Source organism: Stomoxys calcitrans, chromosome 1 (assembly GCF_963082655.1).
Source record: "Stomoxys calcitrans chromosome 1, idStoCalc2.1, whole genome shotgun sequence".
NCBI classification, from domain to species: Eukaryota; Metazoa; Arthropoda; class Insecta; order Diptera; family Muscidae; genus Stomoxys; species Stomoxys calcitrans.
The window spans coordinates 149,276,634-149,301,693 of NC_081552.1; the positions used below are offsets into that span (position 1 = coordinate 149,276,634).

Here is a 25,060-nt window from a genome sequence, read left to right on the forward strand (position 1 = left end):
TTTGCAAGCGTTGCTCGTTAGTAAGTCTATTCATGATGAAATGTCAAAGCATACTGAGCATCTTTCTCTTTGACACCATGTCTGAAATCCCACGTGATCTGTCAAATACTAATGCATGAAAATCCTAACCTCAAAAAAATCACCCTTTATTTGAAGTGTCGAAAGAAGCATTCGAGTGTTTAGGCTTCCTTAAACGGTGTAAGAATTACTTCACTCCGCCTGATCTTCTTAACATCTACACCACTTTCATAAGGCCGAAAATGGAGTACAACTCACATGTATGGGCTGGAGCTTCAAAATTCATTTGGGGACAGTGGGCTATCGAACTCTATTGCTTCCCTTCATCATCGTCGCAATGTGGGCTGTTTGGCGCTGTTCTATCGGTTCATTCATGGTGTGTGTTCGTTTGATATTCGTCTTCTTATTCCTGATGTAAGGATGTATGTCAGGGATACTAGACATTCCAGGAACTCACACCCGTTTGTAATTGATTGACCAGCGGACCGCACAATGCATTTTAGAGAGAGTTCTTATTTCGCCCGAACCGTTCGTATGTGGAATCGGCTTCCGGCTAATGTTTTTCCCACCCACATTGACATCCAAAGATTTAAGACAAATTTCAATAAGCACTACATCTTTGTTAAGCAAAGTTGAGAATTTATTAACCTTCCATTTAAAATAAAAAATCCTTGATATGAAGAAAATATTTTTCACCAAAGGGAATGCTTCCTTAAAAAGTTGAAAAATGAATCATCTTTAAATTATGTTGGCTAATCTTTGGCTCTAATCTTTGCAGTAAGGTCAAACACTTTTTCAATGTAAGTTACCATTACTATCTCATTGAATTATTTGTATTTTTCTCGAGTTTTCTTTACAATTTCTCAGCAAAATATTTCTCAGATGGACTTGGACTTGTACTTACCTTGCTGCATTTAATGCATCTGGTGGCGAACTTCTCTTCGTAGCAACCAGCACAGTAGATCTCCTGCTCCCTGGGTATGAATGACTTGGTGCCAATGGCCGTTTTGCAGACACAGCAGCAGAAACAGTTCTCATGCCACTGCCGGGTCTTGTATTCCATTTTCTTCGTGCCTGTTAAGAGAAGCAAAGAAAAGGGAAATCCAAATGAAAAACTCATTTCAAACAATTGCTAATTAAATTACTCCCATAACAAATTGTGAAGATGCCCATTCACACCGAAACACTACAACAAATGCTGCGCCTGCTTAGCTGAAAATGCATATCATTTGGTATGTTGTGGAATAATAGATCTACTGCATTGATTTAGGGCATGTCGAAATGCAAGTCTCAAGGGCCATTGTCTAAGGGTTTGGAAGCAAATTTTCGTATTCGTGAGAGCTTCTTCGGCATTGGTGAGGTGTTTGCACTTCAATTTGCCAATTGCTTTAATTCAAATGATACATGCCAACAAGCATTCAATGGTTTTAGTATTTTTGCATTTCATTGCTGCCTTTACTCTCGGCGGAGACAATGCCTTTTCACTCGATGCGATGGCATGACTTGTAGCTAGGAATGTTCATTAGTCACGCAACAGACGGCAATAAATATGAAAAACAATCTTTGAATTATTACGAATTTGACATTGTGCTATTGACGAGTTTTCGCAGGAGAAGAAAAAATCCTTTAATTTTCGATAAAAGGTTTTGTTCTTTTGGTTCATTCGTTCTCACGAGAATATTCGAAAGACCGAATTGAAATGCCTAGCAACAAATCCATGACAAATATAGAAAAAAAAACTGAAGGTGAGGTATGGGTTGTGTTGGCGAAATTATTAAAGCTTCGAGAAACTTAGCAACATAATAGGTATTTAATAGCGGAACAATTTGGCGAAAAGCAAAGGACCTCATGGGGATGCAAGTTTTTTTAAATAACTTTGCAAGTTTTGTAACTAAAAGTCATGGCAAATGTGGCGACTGAAAACGTCATAGTACGAAAGTTATAAATTGGACTTAATTTTCCTGGTTACAACCTGCTCCGAATAAGACTGGGCTAATTTTCTACTTGTGGCTAAGGGTGACTTAGGTAGGTGGGAAAATATTTAAGATGACATCTTACAGGTGCATATGAGACGAAGATTCAGTTGAAGTAGCCCTGGCAGTAAATGGAGATAAAACATAGTTCATGCTATCAATGCTCGGAACGCTCGGAAGTGGGGAACCGGAAAAAGTCAGTACCTTTATCTAAACGAAATGAACGACAACAGTTTTCGAATAAAACGAAAACAAATAAAGATGTGCAAAATTCGTCTGGGTGGAATCTGGGTAACCCACCACCATGGATTCTGCTAAAAATCTACACAAATGAACGTAGCTCCCATCGGTTTATATGGGAGCTCTTTTGTAGATTTTCGAATGTCAACAAGCTGTAAACGTCGAAAACGTCATATACTTGTAAAGAACGTACTAAAATTAGTAAACGTCATAAACCTCGTGAAAGCTCTCTTGCTTGTGGAGTTTCGACATCATACCATTGTTTTAGATTCTTTGTTGTTGCTAAAGCGTCTATATAAATAATTCAATTGTTTATTATAAAAAGTTTTTGCTTCAAATCTTTTTATAGTCACCGCTCCATGGAGCAGTTTGACCACGCCAAGAAAATCAGCAATACCACCAGCATTAGTGAGGTGGAAAACAGCGGAAAATGTTTTTGATGTTTTCGACAGAACTCGAACACAGATACACTCTCTAACCCATGCAGGAGGGTGGCCACAATCACCATTTCAGTAAAGTCTAAATAAGTTGTACGATTTCCTTACTAATTTTTAACTCTGTCAAAAACTATACGTTTTGACTAGGTTTGCGACGTATGTATTATGCGTCGGAAATGTATGTCACATATGTCAGAGTTTCCGACAGGCCATCTCTGATCATGGTAAACATCGATTTTCAGCCGAATTGGACAACAATTGCGGCGTTCAGAGGCTCAAGATGTCAAATCGGGAGATAGGTTTACATGGGAACTATAGCAGGTCATAAACCGATTTGGACTAAACTTGACACGATCATTAGAAGTAACGGAAGATTAGATGCAAAATTTAAGACCAATCCGATCATGATTTCGGCTTCTAGACGCTTAAGAAGTCAAGTTGAAGGACCATTTTGCATTATTACCATTGCAACGACCTATATCAAGGAGAAGAATCTGTACAAAGATTTAAGCGTCCAGCTTTACGCGTTTGACCGGTTCTGTGATATCGACAAACGGACGGTCGGACATGCATGGCCAGACCGACTTAGAATGTCAAGATGATCAAGAATATACAAATTTTATGGGGACGCAGATCGAGGTGTTACCCACGGATAAGATAAGTATCCTATGGTTGTGGGTATAATAATATTGGCTAATAGATGCCACTAGGAGGCCACCTGGCGAGAATTTCAGATACAAGTAAAAGCGTGCTAAGTTCGGCCGGACCAAATCTTATATACCCTCCACCATGAATCGCATATTTCGAGTTTATTGATCACTTTTTGGGCAAACAAAGGATAATGGATAAGAATTGCCTTGCAATTGGTGCTTTATCAAATTATGGGCCGATTCGGACCATAAATGAGTTGAATGTTGAAGACCATAGTAGAAGCCATCGTGTACAATTGCAGCTAATTCGGACAAGCTGAAAATCGGAGAACGCCATAAGTGTAGAAAGGCCTCTGGCGGATGGGCTTAGGACCCCCCAGAATAAGTTTAGCCCTAATTAATAATTGCGCCTCCTAGAGCCTCAAAATGTCAAGATCCCAGATAGGTTTATAATGCAGCTATTTCAGGTTATAGACCGATTTGAACCATACTTAGCACAGTTGTTGGAAGTTATAACAAAACGCCTCATGCAAAAATCAGATTCAGTCAAATCGGATAAGACCTTTTGGAAGCAATAAAGGGGGTCCAAAACTTTTCTGGGGGTGCTTAGCCCACCCCCCCAGAGGCCCTTCTACGCCTGTGATGACAGCTATATCAAAACCTGGACCGATATGGCCTATTTATAATACCAACCGACCTACACTTATAAGGAGTATTTTTGCGCAATTTCAAGCGCCTAGCTTTACTCCTTTGAAAGTTAGATGGCTTTCGACAGTCAAACAGACAGGACAGACGAGCGGACATGGCTAAATCGACTCAGAATCAAGTCTAGATGATCAAGAATATATGTACTTTATGGAGTCTTAGGTGAATATTTCGAGGTGTTACATACAGAATGGCGAAATTAATATTCCCCCATCCTATTGTAGAGGGTATAAAAAAATTTCTGCTGTGGTTATCCCCTACTAATGCTGGCGTCATTTGTGAGGAACTTTGCCATGTAAAGTATCGCACTGCGGCAAGTCGTTCGAACTCGGCTATAAAAAGGAGGACCCCTATCATTGAGATTAGACTTGAATCGGAGAACACTCATTGATATGTGAGCAGTTTGCCCCTGTTGCTTAATGGAATGTTCATTGGCAAAATTTGCAATAGATGCTATTTTGGATTTAGTCGACGGTTCAGAAGCAAGGCCAAGACACTGATTTACTCGTGTTGTTATATGGTTCCAAAGCGTGGATACTTCCAAAAGACAACGAGGTAGTACTTGGAGTATTTGAGAGAATCACAAGCTGTATAACTACGTTGGCATAGTTGAACGTATCGAAATTCAACGACAGGGTTAGCTAGGTTATAAATGGACCTGAGAGTAAACGCCGAAAGGGAAGCCAAAGTTCCGATAGAAAGACCAAATGATTTTCTGCATTGCCGAAACCAGATGTCAGAATCGGACCATCACTATGATAAACTAACGCAATTTAGAAAAAAGAAAATGCCAAGTCCAAAAAAGAATGTCTGCAGTCCTAAATCAGTCAACTTTCGAATATCTGTTGCGTACGTTTCAGGCACTGCCAAGAATAAGAACACGTTCCACAATTTGTGAAAATTTATAAAATATTGTGGTATTAACAGCGATCTGGCTGGTTTAACGGTAGTAACTATTAGAATGCAGTTTTCTTCCATGCCTACTGAACGCTGAACTGCTCTAGATTTTGCTGTCGCTCTGCTGTTCGCTGTTCGCATTTTTTAATAAATAGAGGTTCCTTATCGATGAGCTCAAAATTTGAATTTGACGGTGAACATTAATATGAGAGATGTAATATGAGGATATTCGAGGGCAAACGTACATTTGTATAATGCATTCATCCAATTTCGGACATAAAATTTACTGGATTTTAACGAATCGATAGTACGGTCCAAAAAATTTAATGTTTGAAGATTATTTCATGCAAATGTTGACCGTGACTGCGCCTCAAATGGTCCATCCGCTTAATCCAATTTTGGCATACTCTATCCAACATTTTGGACGGTATCTCAGGAATAAATGCTTCAATGTTGTCTTTCAATGCTTCAATAGAAGCGGGCTTGTCTGTATAGATATGAGCTTTAACATAGCCCCACAAAAAATAATCTGAAGGCGTTAAATCGCACGATATAGGCGGCCAATTGACTCGTACCGGACATGAAAAAAAATGTTCACTGAAGTCGGCTCTCAATAAGTCCACTATTAGGCGTGCTATGTGACATGTGGCGCCGTCTTGTTGAAACCACATGTCATGTAAATCAAGCTCTTGCATCACACTTACGTCACAATTCGCATCATCTTTGAAGAAGTACGAACCAATGGTGTCACCAGCCCATAAACCGCACGGAACTGTGACTTTTTCTGGATGCATTGGTAGCTCTTGCAATAATTCTGGCTGATCTTCACTCCAAAATCGATGCTGCTTATTTTCGTACCCATTAGACCAAAATTGAGCTTCGTCACCGACTAGAATTTTTCAATAAAAAAGTGGATCTTATTTTGTTATTAAAATTCAATAATTTGCAAGAATTGTTCCTTTGTAAGACGATTCATGGTAAAATTATAGACCAAGCTGAAGATGTTTGACAGTGTAACAAAAGACGACACGTAAGTTTGTCTAATTTAGGTAATAAGAAAATGTAGATGAAAAAGAAAAACTTTTAAAGGCCTTTGGTTGGCTTATTTGTACGAGTTTGTGTGTGGATGTGTGCATTGTGATAATTATTTAAACGTTACCTCAAAACATATTTACGACAATTTCATTTTGTCAACGATAGATAGATATTCGAACGGACAGAAGGAATTTTCCAACTTAAACTCATTTTCTGCACAACAAACAATGTCGGGCTCAGCAAACAACGAAATCTCATAAATAATTCTTAAGGTAATTCCACTTCTGTCGCTCTCTCTCTCTCTCTCTCTCTCGCACGTGATTTCGTTTATTAATAAATGACATTTATCAACGACGAATTGTCGTCACTAACATAAACATATCAAAGCATACATACACCCGCAAAGAATGGCATAACAATGTTTGCGTATTTTTATCAACCGACCAACCAAACAACCAACCAGCCTGCCACCATTCAGAAAATGTGATGGTACTTTGTCTCGTCATAAACGATTTTCATAATTTTCCAAATAAATACCGGTAGGCAGTCAGGCACATAAAGTTCGTTGTTTATATCGATTTTATGTAATAAGTAACAAGTGAATGGTTTATTTTTGGAAAACGTAATTAATGTCGGCTAAAATTTAATGCAGAAAATTCTGCATAGATCTAATTATAGTGAACGAAAATTTGATACTGGTATTTGTTGGAGGAGGAGATGTTTTTCAATCAGCTAAAGAAAACTGACCATACTCATAGGTAATTGTAAAATAAACTAACCTTACTCACAGGTTATTTTGTTATACCCATTTTCTTATAAGGCTTTCATCTGGGTTAAACAAAGAAAAGGTTACATTATATCACTTGCCGAAAACAAAAAAGTGGAAAGGCTCCATGCACGTTGAGGATGTCAAAATATGCATATGCATCTCAGGTTTCACTAAAGAAGGTTAAGCCATGCGATCAGCCGACTACAATTTTTTGAATAATTGGCAGAACGTCAACTCGTTCTCTTTTTACATTCATTCTTCGATTACGTTTTCTCCTATTTGATGACATTTTCAGTCGGCAGATTTGACATCCTTAATTATATTCATGGGGCCTATCCACTTTATGTTTTCGCAACTGACCTAACCTTCTATTAGTGAATCCTGCATACATACGTATTTCTTGGTTTAAATATCGATGTTTTAGTGCTAACATCGGCATTGGATTAGCCAAGTCTTTAAGGCAGGGTTCCTCGTAGAAAAAATAAAGTTCGTGTTAACTAACCGCAACATAAATTTATAGTGAATATAATCCTCTTGTTACTGCAAATTTCTGCTGCTGCAAATTTCTGCTGCTCTTTCCCTAACAGAAGTTTCTTAAGGCCTGGTTATGCTCTCGTAAACATACCATAAATGCAGGAAAACGTGTCAGCTGTTCTGTTTTGCTTTATGAAAACGCATGCAAACGATTACCGAACGTCTGTCGACTGTAAACGGAAAGTAGAATTCAGTAAAAACAAAATTTTATGTTACGTTTTCGTGTTAGATGATAAAATTTGAAGTTTGAAGAAAAAATTTATGTTTAGAAAACTGCTCTTCTCCTATTCTATTTCTTTGTGGCATTTGACAATTTGTTGTTAATAATAACCTTAAATCGAGAGATCGGCTATATGGCAGCTATATTCAAATCTGGACCGATCTGAGCCAAATTGAAGAAGGTTGTCGACTTGCCTAACACAACAGACTGTTCCAAATTTCAGAAAAATCGGAAAATAAATGTGGCTTTTATGGGCCTAAGACCTAAAATCGGCCGATAGGTCTATATGGGGGCTATATCAAGATATAGTCCAATATAGCTCATCTTCGAATTTAACCTGCTTATGAACAAAAAAAAGAATCTGTGCAAAGTTTCAGCTCAATATCTCTATTTGTAATGACTGTAGCGTGATTTCAACATACAGACGGAAAGACGGACGGACATGGCTAGATCTTCTTAGATTTTTACGCTAATCAGGGATATATTGTATATACTTTATAGGGTGGGAAATGGATATGTCGATGTGTTGCAAACGGATTGACAAAAGTGAGACATATGTGATAACAAGAAATTACAACAGAACAGGGGTAAGCGACAATACGGCGCTGTCGTATCCGCCAATCCATGTTAGTACTATGTCGTGAAACTGGGGTCTATTCAGATATTTAACACACTCCTCCACGCACTTCGACCTCACTGTACTAGAGTCCACGACCTTGAGGGCCGCCATATACAGATTTCGGCCAGGCACGCGATGATTATAAGCACCACATCAGTTGAAACTCTGAGCTCCAATTTGTTTGGTGTTCATCGCATTTACAAGGAGCTCAGCTGAGAGCTACCGGGCGAGTCCACAACTGCAATGGCAGTCGCGGACAATTAGCGGTATCGAAGGGAGGGTGAGAGACCGGGTGGCAAAGGCTCTTGCTTGATGTGACATGGTGATCGATCTATTGGCGTCTTTTAATAACTAATGGTCATAACGTTCCCGTGGCGATCGGTGACCGGAACGAGCTTGACGAGAAGCGCTACCTTCACATACAAATGTGGCTACAACATCAGCAACAACAACTGATTTCGAAAACTGTAAATCCCTTTACAGAATTACTTTTGCGACTTTTGTTATGGCACATAGCTCTCCCTAAAATGTTGTGTGTGTCGTAGTTTAGCTCCAATCCGGGCATATACATTTTCATGTAGAGAGTCGCCGGATTAGGATTTTATTTTTGATGCATGTTTTTTTCGGAGAATTTTATGTAATTATCGGACCCAAAGGATGGCTTGTTTGTGCATCACAGCCGCACTGAGGACGACACCATCTAATGCACTGAATTTAATGCGACATCTTATGCCTCTGGACATTGTGGCTATCCAAATTGCAGCGACCACTGCCGTGAGGTTAAGGGAGCTTTCTCATTGGTCATGTGGCGGCCACGTGCACTGTGTTATACTTGATACAATATCCGATGTTCCAGGCAAGGTGGATTACACCCTACCTGAGCCGCTTTTTGATAAAAATTACTGTACCACTATTCCTGAAAGAACCGATTGGAACTACGATATCCCTGGTAAAAGAAGTTACATAGACTTCTATACGGATGGTTCCAAATTAAACGACCAGGTGGGCTTTGGGGTGTACTCTAAAGATCTAGAACTGGTCATATCGAAGAGGTTACCCGTCCACTGCAGTGTGTATCAAGCAGAGATTCTTGCAATTAAGGAAGTGGTGGAATGGCTAAGATATAATGACATTACGACGATTGGCACAAACATCTTCTCAGACACCCAGGAAGCCATTAAATCACTGGAGAACGTATTTGTGAACACAAAAACCGCCATCGACTGTCACAGATCTCTCAACGCGAAGGCTGAACAGGTCAAAATTTACTGTTCTGGGTGCCGGGCCACAGAGATACCCCAGGGAATTCTAAAGCAGACGAGCTTGCGAGACTAGGACCTACCTTATACACTCCAGGGACACTGGAATCTGTGGGTATGCCTCTAGCGATTTGTAAGCTAACTTTTTCAGGACCAGGCCCGAAGGGCAACGAATGATAGATGGTCACAAAGAGGAGGCTGCGAGTATTCTAAAACTATGTGGCCTCATCTAGACTTGAAGAGGTCTACTGCTTTGCTGTCATTGGCTAGAACAGACGTCTCAGTCATTGTGTCCGCCATGACAGGTCACTGTCTAATCGGAAAACATGCTGACAGACTGAAGGTTGCTAGCAACGACTTTTGCAGAAGCTGTAAGGGCATCGAGGAAGAAGAGACTATATGTTTCCCGCACTAGCAGTTAGAAGGAGTTCCACTTTGGGTTCTCATTTCTTTATACACCTGTCTGATTTAGCGGATGTGAACATTCGCAAGTTATTGGGCTTTTTAAAGCGATTTAGATGGTTCAACGGTAGGAACTAGAAGGCATCTTCCTTCTTCTGTTCCTGTGGTATAACAATGGACGAAAACGTCTAAGTGAGTCTGATGGCAGACTGCCACTTAAACCGAACCTAACCTATGTAGTTAGCGTTTTCAACCCGCCCCAATATACATGTAAAGGGTGATTTTTTTGAGGTTAGGATTTTCATGCATTAGTATTTGACAGATCACGTGGGATTTCAGACATGGTGTCAAAGAGAAAGATGCTCAGTATGCTTTGACATTTCATCATGAATAGACTTACTAACGAGCAACGCTTGCAAATCATTGAATTTTATTACCAAAATCAGTGTTCGGTTCGAAATGTGTTCATTCACCGTAACGTTGCGTCCAACAGCATCTTTGAAAAAATACGGTCCAATGATTCCACCAGCGTACAAACCACACCAAACAGTGCATTTTTCGGGATGCATGGGCAGTTCTTGAACGGCTTCTGGTTGCTCTTCACTCCAAATGCGGCAATTTTGCTTATTTACGTAGCCATTCAACCAGAAATGAGCCTCATCGCTGAACGGTGAATGAACACATTTCAAACCGAACACTGATTTTGGTAATAAAATTCAATGATTTGCAAGCGTTGCTCGTTAGTAAGTCTATTCATGATGAAATGTCAAAGCATACTGAGCATCTTTCTCTTTGACACCATGTCTGAAATCCCACGTGATCTGTCAAATACTAATGCATGAAAATCCTAACCTCAAAAAAATCACCCTTTATATATCACAGAAATCGAAAAATTCCTTAAAAACACTAAAACTTTGCCACTCAATTTTTTCGCCAATTTATCGAAACCAGCTGATTTTATGAGGGAAACCAGCTGATGAATTGGCGAATGAATCGAGTGACTAAAATGTTAGTACCAGAGCATTGAAAACGGCGCTGGTAAAATAGAATAGAACCAATTCAACATCAATTCGCCAACCGTTGACGCTGGCCTCTGCGTTTTTTTTTTGTTTTCATTTAGGAAATGCTGGACGCTTATTCCAGACTCTTTGATTGGGCTTAGACTCTTAAGAGACATCACATACAAACACTTGAAGGTAAAAACAAATTGGCTGCATTTAAAAGAAATTGTATGGGATTTTTGATGATCTCATACCTTTTATTAAGTTCCTTGAAGCTGTAAGAGATTAGCTTTAAGCCATCCGGTATAAATTAAGCTCATCTCTTTGGCAAATAAAAGTATTCATAACTCATTGTGTACATTTTGACGCAGCGTATGGTGCAAAATTGATGGTGGGCGTCACTTTGCTTGTGCAGACGCCCGACAACTTTGTTGGCGCACCGAATTTAAATGACAAAGCTAAATACTAACATAAACATTCGAAATTCAAAATTCAATTCATAAACATTCAAATATTGAAGAGTGAAAACAAGAAGAAAATTAAAAATTTTTGCTCACGTCATCGTGATGTTTGTCCCCCAAAACTAAAGTGAAAAGAAAGATGCTATTCGCATCATCTTATAATTTGTCAGGTGATTCATCGTGCGGCCAACGATCATCACTTGGTCTTTTACGTCTGCTTTGGCAACAAAATGTTGATAAACAAAAGCTATACATCTATAAAATAAATCGGTGAAGCATTTGTTGCTGCTTGAGAAAAAACATTTTCGAAAGGGATTTTTTACCGATTTTTGTCTTCTTGTATTTAGTTTGCTAAAAATCCAGTCGTAAGTCTTGTACGGATTAAATACGGTAGTGGAGAAAAATCCAAAGATGAGACTGATGACGTAGTAAATGAATACATCCATATGGTTTATTTTTAGAAAAGGTACATCTTCTCTTTAAGGGCGGTATGCACCTCAAAAGAAATTTTCGTTGCCATAGGAAATGCATTGACATAGCCTAAAACCCCGTGTACATTGCTCTTTATATCCGAATTTAATGGCGCGATCATCTGTTTTCCCTTCATAAAATCAGCTGACGAGAGCCTTAAATTCGGATTTAACGAGCAGTGTAAATGGGGTATCGATACTTTCAGAATATTCAAGAAATTTTGACGTATCAAACTAAGTTTTGGAGACATTGGGATGTAACTTTTGTACATATCCACTTTTTAGAAAAAAAAAATTGTGAACTTTGTTCCATACCGCAGGTTGTTTAGATTCATCCACATTCTTGTTACATATTCATATCGAGATCGAACCATAATTGTATGTAGTGGCCGAATACACTGATCTCCCGATGTTAGATGAGTTTTATTAGACCATTGACAATCGTGTTAACTATGGTCCAGACAGGACCATATTTGGATGTATCTGCCATATACGGCGACATCCCAATTTGAAACAAAAAACTACCATCTTTTTCGCCCCAGTTTGGAGTAATTGAGAGTCCAACTTAAAGTGCGTTTTTCTCGATTGCACATAATGATGAATGGGACAAGATAGCACGAGGCCGACGATATATTGACCACCATTATTATTTGAAATACGAGTATGGTTTTAAATGTACCACTGAGTTCACTCTAAGTTTATACCTTACCTGCTTTTGTTAATTTTGGGTCTCCTAAGCGGCAATAATCGCCAAGGGTGCAATAGAAATTCCGATTCTCTTCGCGAGCCGAGGCATTGGGCAGGAACATGCTGAGCACTGCAATATCTTCATTGTTTTCTTTGGCTTTTTTAATGCGATCCGCTCCGATTGTTTTTGTTTGAAGGTGTAAACGCGATTTCATGCGCGATGATAAAACGTCGACGTCGGTCATATTGGAATATTGTGTTTAGATTTGATTTAAAATTTTTTCTTGTTTTCGTGTTATTTGTTGTTTAGGGTTTTTGCTTTATTTTAATTGAAATATGCACTTATAAGAGTTAGTTGAAAATTTATGGAATTGTTTTTTCGAATACGTGTTCAAAGTTATGCACCGGGTATTTTGTTTTCAGAAATAGTTATCATTTCGTCATGACGAATATCTTAAGGATTAGAACAACAAAATATTTGAAATGTGTGACTGAACTCAATTTGTTATGAATGTTCCGATTTTCATAAATGGAAAGCCAAATAGTGCAGATGCAAACCCTAGGAATTGTATAAATCATAACTTTTAAGCAAGCACTTTGAAACCTTGCTTTATAGAAGAGGGCCATTGGAGATCAACTTTTTCCATAGTGATCAACTCTTTTCTGTCCAAGAACCAAATCACTCTCATAAAGATCGTTTCAAAAACATCTAAGTTCGCAGACACTTGTGTGAGTAAGTACACTGAAAAAAGGTTTGCCCAAAATTTAAGATTTTTCCTTATTCGTAAGATTTTAACAATGAAAATGAGCCAAAGAACCAAAACTTTAAAATCAAGATGCTATCTTTAAATTTGATTTCCTATTTACTAACGGACATGACCATCTGTTTTAAATTTTGATTGCTGATTGATTCTTATTTTATTACACTATCCAATTATTATTTTTTTTTAAACTTACTTCTCAACCTAAAAAAAAACTAGACATTTAAAGACGTTCTTATTCGTATGGAAATATTTCGTCTTTAACTATGGTTCACTGTTGTCTTGACCCATGGTCAATTTCGTAACTTTCAACGATATTTTGACTTTTATTTTAGACTTTTTTCTTTAATTGCAATTAATGGAGACGATATTGATTGTATCCACTTCTCATCAGGTTTCCTCATTTCACTCTCCATGTCAACGTGGATTCAGGAAATCACGCTCAACCATAACAGATCTGTTGGAAGTTACATATCTTGTCAACGATGCATTCGAAGGAATAGACAGACTGATACCATATACATGGATTTAAGTAAAGCGTTCGATAAGGTTAATCATAAACTTCTGATGATGGAATTTTATTTATATGGTTTCAGTAGTAATTCGGCTAAGTTCATATCCCATTGGCCGTACACAAAATGTGAATTTTGGTATTGCGATCTCTAATACCATAATTGTTTTCTCCGGCGTTCCCCAAGGTAGCCATTTCGGCCCAATCTTGCTTTGTTTTTTCTTTATTAATGATTTACCTAACATAATAAAGCATTCCAATATTTTAATGTTTGCCGATGATGTGAACATTTTTAGGTCTTTTAATGACCCAGATGATCGGTATTATCTCCAGTCCGAACTTGATCTCTTTTATGAATGGTGCAAAATTAAACTAATGCGGTTTCCAATACGAAATCCTTTTATTACAAATTATTAGATCGGATCCGATGAGCTTCTTATGGATACATTTTTAAACTTTCGTCACCATATCTCTATGGCAGTTGGTGAAGCTTACGGTGCCCTTGGTTTTATGAAACGTTGGAGCAGAGAATTTATTGATACTTCTGTGACAACAAATTTATACACTTCTTTAGTACGTTGCAACCTTGAATACGGATCTATAGTTTGGGATCTTTACTATACTCTTCACTCTAATCTGTTCGAAAGCAATTCCTTTTGTTTTACCTCCGAGGGCATGGGTGGGATGGGCAGTCTCTACCTACATTGTCAACGTTGAGTTTTGTAATGAATATTATCCATGAGTCAGAATTTATTTCAATGTCCCGCTCAGAAATTTTGAACTATTACGCGTAATATATTATACAACAAATATCGTCGGATAAACCTATCTGAGAATCGAGACATATTGAAAAGAAATATTATATTTTATTTTTTTATTTAGTAAAATAAGATTTATATATATATATAGTAGAATGTAAGGATATTTGTTATCTATAGACAAAATAAATAAAAAAGGAGTGCATGGACAGACAAACGAACAGCCAGATGAATGCGTCCGCATAAACTTGGAAAATGATTCTCAGTAGATCGGTATGCTTTACGATAGGTCTTAGCGCTACAAGCAGATAAGCAAACCTCTTTGCTACAAGCAAGTTTACGCCTTTCTGTCAAAAATGACCATGAAGCATATTGTATAGGTTTAAGAGGCAGTCTGCCATCAGACTCACTTAGACGTTTTCATCCATTGTGATACCGAAGGAATAGAAGAAGGAAGATGCCTTCTAGTTCCTACCGTTGAACCATCCAGATTGCTTAAAAAGCCCAATAACTTGCGAATGTTCACATCCGCTAAATCAGACAGATTCTTAGAGAAATGAGAACCTAAAGTGGAACTCCTTGTAACTGCTAGAGCGGGACGCACACACAGAAGGTGTTCTATTGTCGCTTCTTCTACGATGTCCTCACAGCTTCTGCAAAAGTCGTTGCTGGCAACCTTCAGTCTGTCAGCATGTTTTCCGATTAGACAGTGACCTGTCATGACGGACACAATGACTGAGACGTCTGTTCTAGCCAATGACAGCAAAGCAGTAGACCTCTTCAAGTCCACATTAGGCCATATAGTTTTGGAATGCTCACAATCCCTTCTTTGTGACCATATATCATTCGTTGCTCTTCGGGTCTGTTCCTGAAAACTTAGCTTACATGTCGCTAGAGGCATACCCACAGATTCCAGTATACCTGGAATGTGTAGGGTAGTTCCTAGTCTCGCAAGTTCATCCGCTTTACAGAGATACCCTGGGGTATCTCTGTGGCCCGGCACCCAGAACAGCTGAATTTTGTACTGTTCAGCCATCTCGTTGAGAGATCTGCGACAGTCGAGGGCGGTTTTTGTATTCAGAAATACGTTCTCCAGGGATTTAATGGCTGCCTGGCTGTCTGAGAAGATATTTATGCCAATCGTCGTAACGACATTATATCTTAGACATTCCACCACTTCATTAATTGCAAGGATCTCTCGGGTAACCTTTTCGATATGACCAGTTCTAGATCTTTAGAGTACATCCCAAAGCCTACCTGTTCCTTTAGTTTGGAACCATCCGTATAGAAGTCTATGTAACTTCTGTTACCAAGGATATCGTAGTTCCAATCGTTTCTATCAGTAATTTTTATCAAAAAGCGGCTCATGTAGGGTGTAATCCACACTGCCTGGAACATCGGATATTGTATCGAAGATAACACAGTGTCCATAGCCGCCACATGACCAATAACCTCACGGCAGTGAGTAGCCACAATGTCCGGAGGCATAAGATGTAGCATTAAATTCAGCGCATCTGATGGTGTCGTCCTCAGTGCGGCTGCGATGCACAAACAAGCCATTCTTTGGATCCGGTTAAGTATTGAACAGTAGGTGGTCTTTTGAAGCGCCGTCCACCAGACCGCAATACCATATAGCATTATGGGTATGACAACTGCAGTGTATACCCAATGTATGAAGCATATAAGGAAAATTTTTTTATACGATGAGTGTGCTCGATTCAAGAGCATTCAAGTATTTTGGGGTTCCACTTAAAGCTTAAGGCCATACCGGTTTTAATGTAGATTTACAAAGTTCAAGTTTTGACGTATGTTGATATTCGACAAAACCGTCAAAGGTAGGAATTTCATGTTAGGGTTTCTTTGAACCTCTGTTTGTCGACACAGGCTATAATATATCCTCTTATTTGGATTACCATATGTTTGGTGGAGATCATATGCCTTGAAGTGAGGAACAAAGCTATGCAATGTTGTGGTTCATGTGAAAGCAAGGCAAGTTATCTATTGGCTAGATGGGTAAATTTGAACAGATGCTTCTTTTAATAACATTCACTTAAAACTCTGTGGCACAGCAAGACGCATCTATAGAATACGCCATGAAAACTGAATATAACTATTGATGAGAAGCAATTTATACTACTGAGATGCTTAAGAAAAACAGGGCTAATGTCATTGTTGTACTCGTATTGTCACACAACCAGTCTTTCGTCAAGTAATAGCAATTCTAGTTTTAGCCTTTTCGGGGATTTATGTAGCCAAAGGGGTTTGAATCAACCACAACAAAGTAAAAAGTTAATTAAAATAATTAAGAAGCTACGACTTCTTGTACTGATAATTGGATAGACTCAAAATGGTATGAATTTCCTTCGGCATCTACCAAAATCGCCGCCAACAATGTCAAATAAAAGCCGTCCATTTCCTCTTTGGCATTTTTGGCTCCCCATTGGTTTTTTTGGACATGTGTGTGGAGATAAGTGCGTTTGAAAAGCACAACATTTTGCAATTATTTTTTTTTACTTAGAGCAAACTACAGGTTCTGTAGTTTTTTTTTTGAACAAACCATCAGAAGAAGGTTAATTATAGTAAAATAATTTATCATTTGGGGATTTTTTTATTCATATACTCGAATTTGTTTAAAAATTAAAATCTCTGATGATGGTCTCTGGGTTCGTCATCTTGGGATATGATGTCATGCGAGGGAATTTCATGATGACCAACACAAGATGGATGAAGACTTTTAGACTACATCTGAGGTTTCTTGGGTTATAAGGAAATTAAATTTTGACTGTACATTTGGTTTCTTCGAGCATATGTACTTGGGTCTAGTGGGAAATTTCATTTTCAGTTTTGTGTGGTTTATTTGTGGCTCTGCGTGTCAGTCAGTTTAGTCTGGCCAATATTAATTAACATTTTATAGACCAATTAGTGTTGGCCATATTCAGCTGATTTAGTCAATTATTTTCGTCGCTTCAAAACCAACGAACATGTGTAAACATAACTTAGGATTAGTTTCATCCGTTTGTGGTCCATTGCCCGTTTTGTAGTTTCCTCATTAGGTGGGGGTTTTGTTCTCCATATTTCGGCGTTAATTTATCATCTCCAAAGATGGCAGATGGTCAGAAGTATATTTCTTGTCTCTCCATAGAGATTTCGCCGTTTTTGTTGCCTTTGTGACTTTCGAAGGTGTAAAACGCTTTGTAAACACCCATTAATATGTAATTTAAAAAATAATGAAGTGTCGTTTTACAATCGCGCAGGCGATTAATATGAAAAAATATCGATTGTCTTTGTCCTAAGTCTACCGACCATTTTTGGCATCAGGTTTCGAGGTTGAGGGATAAAATTAGGCGTTACATTGCTGCTTTCTTATGGTCAATGGTTATTTATGGTTATTTCGGTTGTGCAAAAAAGTGTAGCCGACATGTTGCACTGAAATCGAAATTTTGTGTTCCCCCCAGCGGTTTTGTAATGGTGTTGCCTACAGAGATTGGAAAAATATTGCATTTCTTACACCGTGCCAAGTCTACGGTGGAGAATGTCGTACTTCAAATCAGCGGTTATCATTCAAACAAGTGTTGTTTGAACAAAAGAAGAAGACAAAATTTGTTGGATATTTGGAAAAAAGTGGTAAAATTTTCGAAATAAATATATAACAAGTAAAAAGGCGATAAGTTCGGATGGGCCGAACTTTGGATACCCACCACCTCGGGTAATATGTAAACCACCTTTCGTCAAAATCCGATGAAAAATGCATACCTTATGCCCCATAGCAGCTATATTGTTCAATTGTGTATAACAAAATATTGATCTTTTTAGTAGCAAATTTCAGTCAAATCGAATCATAAATGCGCCTTTTATGGGGTCAAGACCTTAAATCGAGATATCGGTTTATATGGCAGCTATATCCAAATCTGGGCCGATTTCGGCCAAGTTGCAGAAAAATGTCAAAGAGCCTAACATAACTCACTGTCCTACTTTTCAGCGAAATAGGACAATAAATGCGCCTTTTATGGTCCCAAAAACCTTTAATCGAGAGATCAGTCTATATGGCAGCTATATCCAAAAGATGTCGAAGGGCCTAACACGACTCACTGTCCCGAATTTCACCAAAATCGGATAATAAATGTGGTTTTTATGGGCCTAAGACCCTAAATCGGAGGATCGATCTATATGGGGGCTATATCAAGATATAGTCCGATATAGCCCATGGACAAAAAAGGAATCTGTGCATAGTTTCACCTCAATATCTCTATTTTTAAAGACTGTAGCGTGATTTCAACAGACAGACGGACGGACAGACGAACGGACATGGCTAGATCGTCTTAGATTTTTACGCTGATCAAGAATATATATACTTTATAGGATCGGAAATGGATATTTCAATGTGTTGCAAACGGATTTTTATACCCGCCATCCTTTGCTGGCGGGTATAAAAATGGAAAAAGTGAACGTGTTTTATTAAGCTAACGGCATAATAGATGCTTTGCTAGAAAGTTCTTCATCCGAAGACGAGGATGCGGTTTCTAGTGTATCATATGGTCGAAATGACTACATAGGGACATATGAACATGTTCGATGGAAAATGCAAATAGAATCGAAATAGCCATTCGATTAGCTGTTAATTGAATAATAATAATAATTAATAATAATAATAATTTAAAGCCATAAAATTACATACATATAAAATTGTATTAGGTTGGGGTGAACAGAGGGTGCAAATATTTCGTACAACATTTTATGAAAAATAATAAAATTTTTTTTTAGAAATGTAGTTAAAAATATAGTCCTGAAGTAGATTCACCACCACTCCTAACGATGTCGCTGACGATTTTCGCCAACACCAGGATAATAATGTGACATCCTTTCTTTTAGATCACAGCCAGGCTTTTGACGTGGTTAATGGCGATCTATTGCTTTCGCAACTTAAGAAACTCTTTTTAGTTTTCATCTAAAAAGAAGGTTTTCGACCTTCTCATTGAGAGATTTGCAACAGTCGAGGGCGGCTTTGGAATTCAGAAATATATTTTTCAGGGGCTTAGTGGCTGTCTGAGAAGATATTTATACCAATTGTCGTTTTGACATTATATCTTAGCCATTCCACCACTTCTTTAATTGCAAGAATCTCTTTCTCGATATGATCAGTCCTAGTTCTTCAGAGTACACCCCAAAGCCCACCTGGTCGTTTGGTTTGGAACCATCTGTAAAACAATAGAACGAGTGGAATCTTTCTGACATCTGGGTTTAATTTTCAATACTAAATTGACCTGGACAAACCACATCAATCGAGCTTCTGGGATAATACATGGTATGTTAAAAAATTTGTAGGCTGCACGGACATGTAATCCTCAAAATATTCGGATGTTGCTTGCTTAAACCATGTTTCCACTAGAGCCCAAATCCACTTAATTTGAGATAATCTCCAAAACCCATTTCCACTACGATTTATGCGGTTTTTATTTGTCAACAGTGACGTTTTTGACAGCGTTTTTATTGTGATTAGCATTTTTAATTGTGTTTCATTAAATTACTACTAAATTTTGTAATTTCAAAAAGAAATTGTCAGATGTTAAGAAAAAGTGCTGCCCAAAAATCCTAATAATAACCGGTATTCAATGCAAACGCAGTGTTGCATTTGAATTTGGAAGGAGATTTGCTGCAAATCTCCTCAAATAAGTAGATTTGCTCCCATTGAAATTGTATGGTTCGGCTCGTTGTAAAACACGAAATTTCCGAAATCTCGTCGCAAATCTAGACTTGCTCCAAGTGGAAACATGGTCTAAGACGCATTCGTATCGTATTTATTGTATCGTATTTATTGCGAAAACGCCTCTATGATACAAATACCACATTAACCACGCTCTACAACCCTGTCTATTAGCTGTACTTTTCCCAATGCATGTGTATCGTGGAATGGTAGATTTTTGCCTACAGCAAATTGCACTACTTCCATGGTATGCACATCATTCTGTCCATTTGTTGAAAGTTGTATTGATGGCTTCGGACGCTAGTAAACGGCTCTCGCCGCTGCCCCGTTTAAATTTGTATTTTCGAATAATTTACTACAACCGCATAGTTCTAGTGCAGTCAATTATGCGATTTTAAATTTTATACTAGAAATGCCAAAACAGACATGCGTCATTTATTTACTTATCCATAAATTTCTTGATATTTTGCCGACTGTCGATGGTTACTCTCTTAGGATAGGGGTTTTACTAATTTGAATACTGTTTTTGCTCGTTGCGAAATCTGCTGAATAGAGTGGAATGCTTGAATTTACAGAATGCGAACTTGGCATCGTATTTAGCTGAATTTTGGAATAGTGGGTGCTGTTAGTCCCCTTGAAAATCATGTGAACCATCCATATGGCTACGCCTGTTTTTCTACCCTTCACCATAGAATAATTTCGTCATTCCGGCGTGTAACACATCGAAATATTGATCTGAGATCCAACGAAGTATATATGTATATTCTTGATCGTCTTGACATCCTAAGTCGATTTAGCCATGGCAATCGAAAGCACAAATACCTCCTATTAGTGTAGGTCGGCTGGGATTGTAAATGGGGCTTATCGGTCCATGTTATGATATATCGTAGCTGTCATTTAACCGATCTCTCGATTTGACATCTTGAGCCTCTAGATGGCGCAATTCTTATACGACTTGGCAGAAATTTTGCACAATGTCTTTTTTCGACTTTTAAGAACTGTGTCAAGTATGGTTTAAATCGAATTATAACCTGATGTAGCTGTCATATAAACCGATCTCCTGTTTTGACTTCCTGAGCCTGTAGAGAGGGAATTTCTTTTGGAAGTTGAAGTGGTGTTGAAATTTTGGAAGTGTTTCTTTTCTTATGACTTCCGACAACTGCACCGGGTAAGGTTTAAATTGATCCATAACCAGATATAGCTACCATTAAACCGATCTCCCGATTTGACCTCCTGAGCCTTTAGAGTGCGCAATTCTAATCCGACTTGGCTGACATTTTGCACAAGGTGTTCTATTCTAACAACAGAACTTCTAACAACTGAACCGGGTATGGTTTAAATCGAGAGTTGCTTTTTTTACATTTCGGGATTGAATAACCCTTGTGTTGCAATCTGTCAACTGAAAGCTTGACATTTTTGAGGATATACGCACTCAGAACGTTTTGACATACGAGCGCTATTTGTTTGGTTTACTGTTACTTAAAAGATTCATCTCGCCCAAAAAATGGAATTAAATCGTAAACATTTTGGTGCGACTATTTTCCACAACGTTAGACGTGGATTAACTCAACAACAGTGCATCGATGAACTTAATTAAATATTTGGCGATGAAGCTCCATCAAGGACCAGTGTTTGTCGATGGAATGGTGAATTCAATCGAGGTCGTGATTCACTCCAAGACGTAGTTCGTGAAGGTAGTCGAAAAATTGGTTGTTGTTTCAAAAACCTTGTGTGACCCATCGTGAGATTGAGACAACCTTAGGCATTAGTGGGACCAACATACATTCAATATTTGCATGAACATTTGAGCGTCAAAAAAATTTATTCGCGTTATGTCCCACACAATTTGTCAATCGGTTAAAAAAAGGCTCGTGTCGATTGGTCAAAAGATATGCTCCAAAAATACGAAACAACTGCATTTTTGAGCACTCAAAACATCGATTTGATGAGTCATCCGCCGCATAGTCCTGACTTGGCACCGAATGACTTCTTTTTATTCCCATAGGTAAAAAATAAAATGAGAGATCAACGCGTTTCGACACCTGTTTTGAAGTGGTAAAGTGCTTCGACATTTGGTTTAAACGCATGCAAAAGTGTACAGATCTTAATGGGGAATATTTTGAAAAATAATAAAGCGATTATCGATGCTTAATATTTGTTTTTGTGTTCTCTAATCCAGAAATATAAAAGGCAACCCGTAACCTGAACCCATCTCCCGATTTGGCTTCTTGCGCACCTAGAGGACGTAACTATTTTCCAATTTGGCTGGCAAGCGGCACGCTGGCTGATTTCTAACAGGCGTGCCAAGCATGGTTTAAATCGTTCCAGATATAGCTGCCATATAAACCGATCTCCCGATTTGACTTCTTGAGCCTTTACAAGACGCAATTGCTATCCGAATTGTCTGAAATTATAAACATGGTATTTTTGTAAGACTTCTAACAGCCTTGACAAGGATGGTCCATATCGGTCGATAAATTGATATAGCTCCCATATATTTGAAAGGGTCGTTCAAAGAACTATCCAATTGCGATGCATGGTGGAGAGTATATAAGATTCGGGCCGGCCGAACTTAAAGCACATTTACTAGTTAACACTGACTTTGTAAGTTCATGGTGAACTGAATAATACATTGTTCTCATCGTCGGAGGCCACCGTAGCATGACCAGAGGTTAGCATGTCCGCTTATGACGCTGAACGCCTGGGTGGCGAGAACATTAGAAAAAAAATGTTCAGCGGTGGTTATCACCTCCTAATGCTGGCGATATGTGTGAGGCACTATGCCATTTAAAAACTTATTCCCAAAGAGGTGTCGCACTACGACACCTCTATATCCATTCGGATATAAAAAGGAGGTTCCCTATCGTTGAGCGTAAAGGTGAATCGGACAGCACAGCACTTTGCATTTACATTGTTCTTAAATATTTGTTAAGTTTCTTTTAAGAGCAATGTTATGCAAAATCGTTTTTCATACAGAAAATAGCGTCACAGACAGACGAATGGATCGAAATACAAAAGGGTCAATGGACGGACATCGATGGTGCATCTTGGAATGTAAGACGATGATAATGTGTATATATTGGGTGTACCGTCAGTGAAAAACGTCTTTAAACTGGTGATAAAGAATGGCTACATTAGTGCAAAAAGTTGTATGCTAAGGCCGGCAAACCAGCTAATTCATCGTCGCATCATCTCTTCAATTAATTTTCAATGCATCAATTCTAACTTCACCCGTTATAAGAAAAATAGCTTCAGATTTTCTCTGCACTTTGCGGTTTGTAATTTATTCAGCCGCTATCACTGTCAAAGTGCCGGCAAGTGCCACCCATAAAATGTTAATAGCTGGTATAAAAACCATTCGTGGCAAATGTCTTAACCAGTATTGTAGAGCTACTAATGGCATTGTCTACGGCTAAGAACTTCCGCTACTACAATGTGAGTACCCCTGTAGGTCTGTCACCCGATCTTGGGCGTCTTTGTTGCAATCGATTTCCGTTATTTTGAAAGTAAGTGAACGAATAAAAAAAGTGGCACTTTTTACATTTCGGGATTGAATAACCCTTGTGTTGCAATCTGTCAACTGAAAGCTTGACATTTTTGAGGATATACGCACTCAGAACGTTTTGACATACGAGCGCTATTTGTTTGGTTTACTGTTACTTAAAAGATTCATCTCGCCCAAAAAATGGAATTAAATCGTAAACATTTTGGTGCGACTATTTTCCACAACGTTAGACGTGGATTAACTCAACAACAGTGCATCGATGAACTTAATTAAATATTTGGCGATGAAGCTCCATCAAGGACCAGTGTTTGTCGATGGAATGGTGAATTCAATCGAGGTCGTGATTCACTCCAAGACGTAGTTCGTGAAGGTAGTCGAAAAATTGGTTGTTGTTTCAAAAACCTTGTGTGACCCATCGTGAGATTGAGACAACCTTAGGCATTAGTGGGACCAACATACATTCAATATTTGCATGAACATTTGAGCGTCAAAAAAATTTATTCGCGTTATGTCCCACACAATTTGTCAATCGGTTAGAAAAAGGCTCGTGTCGATTGGTCAAAAGATATGCTCCAAAAATACGAAACAACTGCATTTTTGAGCACTCAAAACATCGATTTGATGAGTCATCCGCCGCATAGTCCTGACTTGGCACCGAATGACTTCTTTTTATTCCCATAGGTAAAAAATAAAATGAGAGGTCAACGCGTTTCGACACCTGTTTTGAAGTGGCAAAGTGCTTCGACATTTGGTTTAAACGCATGCAAAAGTGTACAGATCTTAATGGGGAATATTTTGAAAAATAATAAAGCGATTATCGATGCTTAATATTTGTTTTTGTGTTCTCTAATCCAGAAATATAAAAGGCAACCCGTAACCTGAACCCATCTCCCGATTTGGCTTCTTGCGCACCTAGAGGACGTAACTATTTTCCAATTTGGCTGGCAAGCGGCAAGCTGGCTGATTTCTAACAGGCGTGCCAAGCATGGTTTAAATCGTTCCAGATATAGCTGCCATATAAACCGATCTCCCGATTTGACTTCTTGAGCCTTTACAAGACGCAATTGCTATCCGAATTGTCTAAAATTATAAACATGGTATTTTTGTAAGACTTCTAACAGCCTTGACAAGGATGGTCCATATCAGTCGATAAATTGATATAGCTCCCATATATTTGAAAGGGTCGTTCAAAGAACTATCCAATTGCGATGCATGGTGGAGAGTATATAAGATTCGGGCCGGCCGAACTTAAAGCACATTTACTAGTTAACACTGACTTTGTAAGTTCATGGTGAACTGAATAATACATTGTTCTCATCGTCGGAGGCCACCGTAGCATGACCAGAGGTTAGCATGTCCGCTTATGACGCTGAACGCCTGGGTGGCGAGAACATTAGAAAAAAAATGTTCAGCGGTGGTTATCACCTCCTAATGCTGGCGATACGTG

General features: G+C 38.5%; 1 protein-coding gene and 1 long non-coding RNA gene across 8 annotated transcripts in view; both read right to left on the reverse strand.

The window, feature by feature from the left end:
• The window catches only part of LOC106090082 (four and a half LIM domains protein 2), a 579,753-nt gene that overhangs the window by 11,190 nt on the left and 543,503 nt on the right, over nucleotides 1–25,060 (reverse strand). For 5 of the 7 annotated variants that reach the window (XM_059361321.1, XM_059361320.1, XM_059361322.1 and 2 more), the window contains one exon: nucleotides 923–1,092. In XM_059361321.1, the coding sequence (XP_059217304.1) occupies nucleotides 923–1,092 (170 nt within the window). Of the gene's footprint in view, nucleotides 1–922; nucleotides 1,093–12,399; nucleotides 12,831–25,060 lie in introns of all 7 variants that reach the window. The other 2 variants (XM_059361323.1, XM_013256158.2) reach the window with 2 other exon arrangements.
• On the reverse strand, nucleotides 19,075–19,923 carry LOC131994371 (uncharacterized). The gene is made up of 2 exons (XR_009396672.1): nucleotides 19,669–19,923; nucleotides 19,075–19,602 (listed from the first exon to the last, which is right to left on the reverse strand). It is a non-coding gene; the product is annotated as an uncharacterized LOC131994371 (long non-coding RNA).